The 11,651-nt window shown below is 26.3% G+C and overlaps 1 protein-coding gene and 1 pseudogene across 1 annotated transcript; both read left to right on the forward strand.

Annotated features, from left to right (window-relative positions):
- Positions 1-5,830: 5,830 nt before the first annotated feature.
- LOC124940856 lies at positions 5,831-5,981 on the forward strand (annotated as a pseudogene).
- A 2,546-nt stretch (positions 5,982-8,527) lies between these two features.
- LOC124940156 (pathogenesis-related leaf protein 4-like) lies at positions 8,528-9,069 on the forward strand. Its single transcript, XM_047480639.1, has one exon. It carries the CDS (start codon positions 8,541-8,543, stop codon positions 9,048-9,050), a length of 510 nt encoding a protein of 169 aa, XP_047336595.1. The 5' UTR covers positions 8,528-8,540; the 3' UTR covers positions 9,051-9,069.
- Positions 9,070-11,651: the final 2,582 nt, after the last annotated feature.

Genomic DNA, 11,651 nt, shown 5'->3' on the forward strand with positions numbered 1-11,651 from the left:
GAGGAAGAACAAAGAAGAAAAATGGTAAAACAAGTTTATATATTTGATTTTTTGTTCTGAAAAAAAAAACATATATGTTCAATTTGTGTTCTTTTACTTGAAAAAGAAATTTAAAATTGTAGATATGTCTTTATTTTTATATAATTTCAGACTTTGTTTAGTATTAAAAGACTTATTAAATTATTCAAAATTTGTTGAGTATTAAAAGACTTAATAAATCAATCATCCTACTTCCATTTCGGATAGTTTTCTTCGGAAGCCAGCAGTGACAGAAAAAATTGTGTAACTTCATTTATAATAACTTTTAGAGAAAATAAGGATTTAAGTTTCTATTTTTATTTTTTTTTATAGTTCGAGTTTGAATACTCAAACTCATCACCTTAAAAATATAGATTATTATTTTGTTCTATCACTAAGTTATTATTCTCCACCAATAACATGAGTTCATTATATATTTTATCATTTAAGTTATTATTCTCCTAACAATTTAAGTTACATATAACTATAAATTATAAGATGTAGGACTAATAAGATATAAATTATTATTATTATTTAATTTTAAGTTTCAGAAAAAAATTAAATTTTATAAGTTTGATAATTTTATATAAAAATAAAAATAGAGCCTGAACATTTTATTCATTCAATTCAATAATTAAATTATATAATCTTATAAATTTTTAATAATTTATTAATTACATGTTATATTTAAATAATTAATGAGAATAATTTAAATTATAAATAAAATCATAATATTTATTTGCACATTAAAATATTATTAATTAATTTATATAAAATAAATATATACCATTAATTTAAATATATAATTTGTTTTTTAAATAATAATAATCAATATACGTACATATTATCATTTATATTAGTAGATACTATTATGACAGTTATCCATCACTATACTATTGCAAAATATCTCGTTTAGTAGAACTATATCGTTGATTTCTCTATTGGTTTCATAGCTAAAATGGATTAATTCTTTCGCATTTAAATTTGTATAAAAAAAATTTAGACACTCAATAAATTATACTTATTTTGATAACTTACTGAAGATGAAATATAATCCTATATAATTCTTGTTTTTAATATATTTAATAAAAAGAAGGTGAGAAAGGATTATAAGCTGAAATTGTGAACTTTATTATTATGAAGATGTTTATAATAAATAATATTTAATAATAATGCCAACTAGGTTAAGGGTACCCGCGGAAAACATTTGCAGATTCCGCTTATGCAAAGGCCCGCCACACCTGGGTCGCACGAGTAGTCACAGTCTACGTCATTTGTACATCTTCCCCCAGGTGGGGGAAATCCTGCTCGAGCAGATTGTAAGATGATTCCTATCATAATTGTAATAAAATAAATATTCAAAATATAATAAATAATTAGTTCAAAAATAATTAAATTAATAATATGTACCACAATGTGTCATTAAAATGATGGTAAGCAGAGCCAAAATCAACGTAGACTTGTCCATTCGTATTTTGTCTTGCTTGTATGACACCTGATGTTATAAATAGTTATAAATATATGTTCTAATATATATACTAATATATATATATGTAATATGTATATTTAAAGAAAAGATTTGCAGAATTTCTATAGAAGATTCAGTAACTGATATAGAAAGAAAATATTTATATATACTTTTGGTATAATATATATTAAATAAATGAAGATTGTTAAAATATTAAACTTAAAAAAGATTTATGCATTTAGAAAAGTTTAATTTATTGATTAAAGTGTATTTGGATTATGCCTTTTTAAATGCCTTTGATTTAATTTAAATGGAAACTAGTCCTTAATATTTTGAATATTTAGTTTTTTTCCTAATTTAATATTTATTTAAACTTTTCTATATGCATAAATCATTTTAAGTTTAAGATTTTTAATTTTTTTATTTACGGAATAGTGAAATATTTTAATTATACTATACCAAAAGTATATAATGAATAAATATTTTACTTTCTATATTAATCAATCAATCTGATTGTGCAAATCTTTTCTTTAAATATACTATAACATATATACTACTTTATCTTATAATTATTATGAAATTGGTTTTTATTATTTTTTTTTAAAAAACAAATACATTTAATTGACTGTATTAAATTTTGAAAATTAAATTAAAGTTGAGAAAGAAAATATCAATATTTTATTCACTGTGTTATGAATTTGAATGAAATCCAAATTAGAAATCAAGGTAATCAATCTAAATAAATAGTTGGGAGATACATTAATTGTGTAAAATTATTATTATATTTTTATATTAATAAACAAATTATTTCATATTTGAATATGAAATATATTGTTTAATCGTTAAGAAATAAAAAGAAATATTATTTAAACACAACATCAACGACATTTAAAATAAAAAAAAATTGATACATTTTTAGTTCAATGATTCTAAAAAAAATAATGAAAAATATTGTAACGCCTCGATTTCTCGGCTCTTTATCTTTTTTATTTATCTTTAATTTTAAAATTAATTTAATTCCCAAATTTGTTTTAAAAATATTTTAAAAATATTTTTAATAAATTGAGAATTGACTTTTTAGATTATAGAGTTAACACATTTTTTTTTAAATTTAGAGAGAATGTTTCCATTATAAAACGATTTTTTATAGATTATGTTTATGTTCGGGTCTTAGTTGTACTCTGGATTTTACTTTCTCATTTACTCATCAATAATGTCCTTTTAGAATTACTGCGAAATTTGACGAAATGACCCTAAAGAATGACTTATTTGCATATGTGGTCACCTTTTTAATTTTATTGCTCTTGTGACCACTTTATTTTTTTTTATCAAAAATACCCTTATCGCGTAACGCGAAGGGAATTCGCGTTTCGCGAATTGATTTTTTTTATATAAATACTCAAATTTTTTCATTTCGTTATTTTCTTTCTCTCTTTTCTCTCTCTTCTCTCTCTTCTTTCTTCTCGCGACGACACGACAATGACACGGCGACGACATGAAGGGGAAACCCTAAATGAACACATTATACAGATCGACGACGAAAATCCGTTCTAATATCAGGTGATTGGATCGATTTATGTTCTTATATTCATTATGTTCATCTTCAAACCCTAAACCATGAGGTTTTCTTATTATTCATCTTATTGTTCATCTTGGTTGTTCATCTTGTCGATGATGATATTTACAGTTGATAATGCTCTGAATCGGGAGATGCATCATGATGTCGAAGATTGACGGTGGAAAAATCATTTCAAATTTGCAAAGTGTCAATGTAATATCCATGTACAATTGTTCGAGGTCCGCTTGAATCAACTCTTTGAAACACAACAACCGAAAGAACCGAGACAAATTTACTAACACATCATACACATTATCTGGAAGTAATCCACGGGTTGCTAAAGGAATAAGATATTCCAACAAAATGTGACAATCATGACTCTTTAATCCCGAAATCTTTTTCTCTTTCAAATATACACAACTGCTGATATTTGAGCAAAACCATCAGGCAACTTGAGATCTTTCAAGAATTTACTAAGACGTTTTTTTATTATCGGATGTCAAAGTGAAAGGCGCTTCTGGATAATGAACCACTCATTCATCATTTATAGGATGTAACCATGATTTTATGCATAAGAGTTGTAAGTCTTTACGGGCTTTAGGACCATCCATAGTCTTCTCTTTCACATTCATTATTGTTCCTAACACGCTATCACAAATATTTTCCCCAATATGCATCACATCCAAATTATGTCTCAATAATAGTGATTTCCAATAAGGCAAACCGAAGAAAATGCTAAGTTTGTTCCAATTGTCTTCTCGCGTTTCATGATATATCTTGGTATTCTTGCTTAGATCCATAGTAAGAATTATGTCTTCTAGGTCTCGTGCTTGCTCGTAACTTTCTTGCTCCGTTAAGACCATCAAACGACTCTTTATCCCTTATGTATTTGTGCTTTGGTGGAAGGAAGCGTCTATGACCCATGTAACATTGTTTGGAACCATGAACCAATCGAAGAGATACCGTGTCGTTGTTACAATAGGGACAAACAAATTTCCTTTTCGTACTCTAGCCTGATAAATTCGCGTAGGCGGGAAATTCGTTAATGGTCCACAACAACGCTGCTCGCATGTTAAAGTATTGCGAGGTGTGTGCATCAAACGTTCTCACACTAGTTTGCCACAGTTTAGTCAACTCGTCGATCAATGACTGGAGAAATATGTCAATTGCATCTCTCGGACTCTTTGGACCCGAAATTAACATAAATAGAATGAAATTAAGATTGAACATATAAATATTAATTAAAATAAAAAATTACATTATTATATATAATAAGATAAAAAATTAACAGATTTTTTTTTTATCATATATCCAAATCACTAATTAACATATTTTTTTTTGTTGTGATTTAGATTATGAACAATATAAAACATTTATTAAAATTATATATATATATATATATATTAAAAATAACATATTACCAATATTTATATTTTAAATTATATATTTTATAAATTTAAATAAATTAACAAATTATTTAAAGGTAATCAATTATATTATTACGAAAATATTAGATTCAATTATTGTTAAATAGTTATATTTACAAGTTTATTAAATTTTTTTTTAGTGACGAGCCCTTTGTCATAATGGTCAGCCCTATTATTCTTTTAGAAGGCTGTCACATTTATAAAAAAAACATTATTATTTTCTTTCATTTATTTATTATTTATATAAAAATGATTTACATATAGTATACTATATTTGTAAGTCACCAATAAATTTAAGATTTTAATTTTTTTTTATATTTAACCTATATAATGATATGTAAATATTCAGTGGCCATTGTTGTTCTCTCCAATCCGATGAAGAAAGAAAAAAAGATTCAGAGAACCACTTGGGCTTGAAGAAAAAAGAAGAGATAATATGAAGAGTCTTGAGAGAATAGATTGAGTCGGATTAACCGCGCTCTGATACCATATTGAAAGAAGAATACAGAAATATCCTTGTTTATTGTGTAAAAGATTATTAATAGACAATTAGGATTTAGCCGTTAAGACATAAACCTTTGAACTTCCTAACTGCTGAGCTTCTCCATAAGCTTACAACGACTAATAAATATAAACTAATATATTACATATTTTTAACAGTGACCCAATGAAAAAAATCGACAAGGCCATGAAGTTGAAAATTAAACCACAAGTGTATTGACGTACAACTCTAATCACAACTCTAATCCAATATGTCCTTAAATTTTGGAAAAAAAAAATAACTCTCATTTTTTGATGATTTTTTTTTTTGAAATAACTTGTGATAATGTATATTTGATTGTTTAATATTCATTTAATATGTTGTATTCGGATTGGCAATATTAATTTTATTTTATTTAGAAAATTAATATGATTTCTCATTGTCATTACTATAATTTTAACTTAAATGTTTTTTTATTATTAAGAATCAAATATTCTATAGGTCACACTTTAATTATACTAATGGATTTATTTGACTTTTTCTTTAGTTAATACAAAATTTTCATTAAGTTTATTAATATTAAGAAATACTAGCATCCTCTACTTTTGAATATAACAAATCTTACAAAGTTGGTGGAGACTTGTAATCAATTTTATATAATAAAAACAGAAATAAGTCCACAAAAATAATAATTTTAAATAAAATTATGCATATAAATATATTTTAAACTTAGTTAAATACAATAAAATGCATTATATTTATTATATGATTGAAATAAATATATATTAATTAATATATATTGATACCACATCGGAAGAAAGAAGCAAGGGAAGAAGGGAATGGACATATAAAATAAACGTACTGGGCCAACTTAAAAAATACTTACCTGGACGGAGTCTTGATCAAGTAAACCTATGGCTTAGGTTAGTGGGCTTCATTGCACTCTGATGTTGCGCTCGCCTAAGGTCAGCCCATTGTGGATGATCCTACGTCGTAATTTGTAAATATTTTATAATAGTTATATTAAATTTGTTATTATCTTAATTCTAAAGATTTTAAAGAAAATGTGTTATAATGTGAGTTTAAGTGAAAATTATGTACGAAAATATTTATCAAATTAATGTTATTGAATAAATACTGGTTTATAAATAAAAAATAGGTTAACTTAAGTTACAATTGATCATTTATTTATAGTATAATAAATATAATATTTATTTTTCTTAATAAAAAATGAAACATCTTAAATATGGACAATAATGTCTAATCAATTATCTGGATAATTATTTAATGTTACTAGAATTTTAAAAATATTTTGTATAATTTTTTAATAATAGTTATTTTATAAATATAATAAGATGAAAAATCAAAATAATAATATATATTTTAACAATTAATTTGGTTAATGTGTAATTGTTTGATTAAAGCACGGTGACTATGCTAATTACAAGGTTATCTCATATTTAGAATTTTATAGAAGTTTAATTGGAAATGCACTATACAAACTATTAAGTTTTATCTCTACTATAGCCTATAATAATTCTATTTTCTAACTAATCTATATAAATATAATAAAAGAGTTATATATCGATATAAATATTATTTAAATTTATTATCTGCTCTAATTATTTTTTATAATTTCTATCACAATTTATATATATTAAAACGATGAAAGAAACAAAAATAATTAAGAAAAAATACTAATATTTTATTTATTTTATAAAGTATACTAGTGGAAAAATGGCCGTCTCTACCGAATATACCGTCATGACTTTATAGAGTCGTTAAACCTATAAAACCATTAAAAATACTAGATATAGTAACGCGTTTTATAAAATCGTTACTACTAGTATCTATTAGTCATAGATAATATACATTATCCCCTCTAAACTATATATAAAATAATTTGATTGGTATTTTAATCCATAATTTAATGTCGATTTTTTTTTTCTAAACTACTTTTCTTTCCATTATGTTTTCAATATATGATTTGTTGAATTAAATATTTCTTTTAAATGTTTTTAAAATTTATATAATTTAAGAATTTAAAAATATATGTAAATATTATAAATTTAATTTGATTTTTAAAAATTAAAATCAATTCAAAATTATTTGAATTCGAATGTACACAGAGGATTTGTTAATAATTATGATCATTAAAATATCTTCAAAGTTAAGAACTCTAATGATTGTAATTGATATCATATAATAATTTCCCGTAGACATGTTTTGCATTTTTTAGAATGATAATGAGAGTTATTTAAAAAACTATGATTGGTAATTATTTTGAGTAATATTTTTTTTGGAAAAAACTTAAATTGTATTAAATTATTAACATATAATAAAAAAATTAGAATAAAAAGTATTTTAATATTTTAGTTAATAAATTAAATAATATTATAAATAAAAAAATAAAAAAATAATATTTGATTAAGTTAAGTTATTTAAATAAATTTAAACAAACAAGATCTAAGTTTACTGAATAATTGTAGCTAGCAGCCTCACATAATAATAATATGTTGGTAGTTTTAGCATGTCTTTCAAGCATATAGTTTAATTACACATTTATAAATGCTCAATATTTACACTAAATTGAATGATTAATATAAACACAATTATTTTTATCATCTTTCAATTTCAAAATTAATAATTACTTGATTAAAGATATGAAACAATACAAGTTAACTAAAAGCTAAATACTAATAATTAATTAAACACTTAATATAACTATCTAACATAAATTTAGTTTAATTTTATTTATTCCTATTTTGCATAAGATTCATTAATCTCGAATTTACCAACAACTTCATTCGATCTAGCTTTTCAGAAAAAAAAACTTTAATCTTGAATACACATACCAAATGTTCACCATATTATTAAATTAATCCTCACATTATCAACATTTCTAGAAGGTGATTTGAATTAGTTTAAATTTAAATATGCCCACTTGAGATAAGAAAAATGTTGGTCTACACAAAAATTAATATAAATCAATAAACAAGATCACCTAACACCAAAGAAATCCAAAATGAGAAAATAATATATAAAGATGACTAAAACTAAAGATCTTATAACTATTCTGATCGAGTCATCAACCACTCTAAGGAAAGAAAGAAAGTTATTCATTAATGCCAAAACAAAACCTGTATAAGATAAACCCACCAAGATAGTCATAGGGTAAGAGTCGACTTAAGAGGCCAAATTAAATGTCATGAGTTTAGCTTTGAGTTGAAGTAAAAGGTCATGACTGTGAAGTGTTATATTAATTATCCTTAATTTAAAAAAAAAACTACATAAAAGAAGTCATATTTTTGTAGGTTGCTAATAAGATTTTTTAGCTATAAATTATAAATATTGTATCATAATTGACATTTGGAATAATTAATTTGTCCAGATCTTAATAATGACCTAATTAACTGGATAATGTTTGGGTTGTAAATATGGCACATAGCTAGGGCTGCTTGAATTAGTCAATATAGTCAAAAGTCTCTTGTTGAGTTATCACTACATGAAACCCCTTATAAATACTCCATTACCTTAGACACCTTCCATTCTTACCAACATTAATCTATACCAATCCCAAAAACCATTATGGGATTGAGCTTCAAAATTTCTCTTGCTCTTCTTTTGTGTCTTTTGGTTTTGGTCATTGTTCTTCCCTCTTATGCACAAAACTCCCCTCAAGACTACCTAAATGCGCACAACACTGCACGTGCCCAAGTTGGCGTTGGGCCCATGAGATGGAACGAAACCGTCGCTCAATTTGCTCGTAACTATGCTAATGGAAGGTTAGGTGACTGCAACCTCATCCACTCTGGCGGACCATATGGGGAGAATCTTGCCAAGGGCAGTGGTGCTTTTACTGGAGTGGGCGGGGTGAACCTTTGGGTTGCCGAGAAATCTTTTTATAACTATAATTCGAATACTTGTGCCTCTGGTAAAGTTTGCGGACATTACACTCAGGTGGTGTGGCGTAACTCTAATCAACTCGGTTGTTTTAGGGGTCAATGCTTGAACGGTTGGTGGTTTATCATATGTAGTTATTATCCTGCTGGTAATATCATCGGACAACGCCCCTATGACTTTCTCGAAGATATGTAAATTAAAGAATTATGAACATGACTCAAGGGTTCAAGGGTATAGAATAATTTATGCATAATAAGACATGTACATGTTAGATCCAATTCTAAAACTAAGTAAATGAATCTTAGAATACATCAAGGTCGTTACATAAAGTTATAAAATTAGTAAAAAAAAAATTTAAAGTAGAGACCGGTATTGAATTAAGCGCAAAAGAGTTTTCACCCATCTCTGAAAAAAAAAAAAAACAAAATCTATAAAAAAAAAAAAAAAAAAAAGTGTTTAATTATGCAAAATATTTTTCTAATTTTTAATTTTAGAAAAATTAGGTGACAATACTGTACTCAAAAAAGTCAATTCTCAATTTATAAAAAATATCCAAAAATATATTTTAAAACAAATCCAAAAATTAAATGACAAATTTAAAATTTTGAAACAAATTAAAATATTAAAAATAGAGAGACTAGAAATTTTGTAGGCGTTACACTTATTATTAATAATTTTAATGAATAAATTCTAAATTTTTATATTAAATTTTTATTGATTTAGAAATAAAATATTATACCGTTAAAAAAAAAAAAATAACTTGATTTGATTAAAAATAATTATGTTATTTTATAAAATAACTTCATTTATAATAACTTTTAAAGAAAGTTTTCGAGTTTGAATACTCTAACTCGTTACCTTATAAACATGAGATTATTATGTATTTTTGTAACTTCGAGAAATTTCCGTAGCTTAGCACGTGCCGGATGACACGCGGCAATACGGGACCGGAGGTGGCTTGATGTATGATGGTTTCAACTTTGGTTTGCGTGTTATGAGTCTTTTAAAGTACAAAATTATTTTTAAAAGATTTTGGATTTACGTGTTATAGTAACTCGCAGTTTTTGAAATAATCTATGTAAAAATAATTAATTTTTTTCAAATTTTAATAATATGGGGATTTGTTATAATCAAATGATAATTCGAGTAAAATTTGAATTAAATTAATTAAACATAACTAATTTAAGAAAAATATTATTTATTTAAAAATAGACTCGCCAATTGATTTTAGAGAAATCAATAAAAATGTACGTGTGCAAACGTATTTTATACCAGAGTTTCCATAAGGGGTTCGTTATTTAGTCACGCTCGAGAAATGACTTGCGCACTATGTCCTCCGCACCCGTTGAAAACGTTTTTTTTAAAGTTTGGTTATCTAAAGATTTATTTATAACGTTTATTTTCTTTAAATTAGTAGTCTGGGGCTCCTAAACAAGGATAAGTTTGAATTATGCAAATAATTGTACAAAATTATTTAGAGGTGCGTACCTACGATTGCGATTAGAAAAGATTGAGTAAAGGAACTGAAAATATCCGAAAAGGATGTTAAAATTTAAAAATAAATCCCAATCGGAGCCTTAGTTAAAATATTTATTTGGGAAATATCTCAAATATTTTGAAATCATTTTTTCGACTTCTCGGGATCATTTGAAAATGAATTGGGGTTCTAAAATTATAAAAATAATTTTATGTTTTGAAAACTTGAACCAAACAGACTTTAGGACTAGAGTCCTAAGGGTTGGGTCCGTTCTTGTTGGTCAGGGACCGGAGAGACTCGATGGAGCTCTTGATCGGAGTTCGGGATACTCGGTCGAAAGACCAGAGTCCCTAGGTCAGGGTGCCAATGACTCTCGGTCATTGGCTTAAATTACCGGTCTAGGCTTAAAAACCTATCGATCTTGGACTAGCCTGGTTCTAGGTTTCTTAGTCAAAGTGTAGAAACATCTCGGTCTAGGGCTAGATCTAGGATGAGATCCTTGGTCCTGGGTTTATGAAACTCGATCCCAAGGATGGACCTCTCGGTCCTAAGACTTGGGAGTCTCGGTCCTAAGTCAGATTTATCAACCCTATGTGAAAACCCTCGGTCGGATTTATCGGTTAGGTGTTCAAAAGGCTCGGCCCTAACTCAAGAACATCGGTCTTAGGTTGATTTTCTCGGTCATTGGTCTCGGTCAGGTCCGAGGATTCTCGGTCCTCGGTCCTACAAGAGTCGGTCTAAGAACACAAAGTGTTCTTTATTTGGTTCAAAGTTGCAGGTTTACAACTTTTGATACAGATCATGAAAACGTGTTCAGTAAGTTGCTATTAACTTAAATGGATGTAGTGATCACAATCCCTAATCCTAAAACCGATCAATCGAGCCCTAAGACAATCAATTTTTCGAAATGATTTCTCATGCAAGATTTGGGAACTTTCAAATTAGACTATCTCATGACCTAATTCTTGTTCCAATAGCCTCCAAATGTTGTTTATAATCAAACATGACATAAGAACATCAATCAAGCTCCGTAACATATTTCAAAACTAAAATTTAAACTTTTATTTTGAATAATTTTAGTTCGATCAAACATGATCGAGATGTATGTTATATGATATGAAATTCATCCTAACATGTTTACAATAATGTTAGATAACTATTTGAATAAAATTCAAGCTTAAAACCTCAAGAACACGAAAATTCAAATTTCAAATCAAATTTGGTTTTTTTTTTATTTGGGTTGAATTGATGAAATCTATTTCGACAAAAATCTTGGAAATCATCTAAGGACCGATTGCAACTATAGAAAGTATAAAATC

Source organism: Impatiens glandulifera, chromosome 5 (genome assembly GCF_907164915.1).
Source record: "Impatiens glandulifera chromosome 5, dImpGla2.1, whole genome shotgun sequence".
Classification (NCBI taxonomy): domain Eukaryota; kingdom Viridiplantae; phylum Streptophyta; class Magnoliopsida; order Ericales; family Balsaminaceae; genus Impatiens; species Impatiens glandulifera.

Bases quoted from the DNA above. Each gene is read 5' to 3' on its own strand.
- LOC124940156 (XM_047480639.1), top strand. From the start codon at position 8,541: ATGGGATTGAGCTTCAAAATTTCTCTTGCTCTTCTTTTGTGTCTTTTG.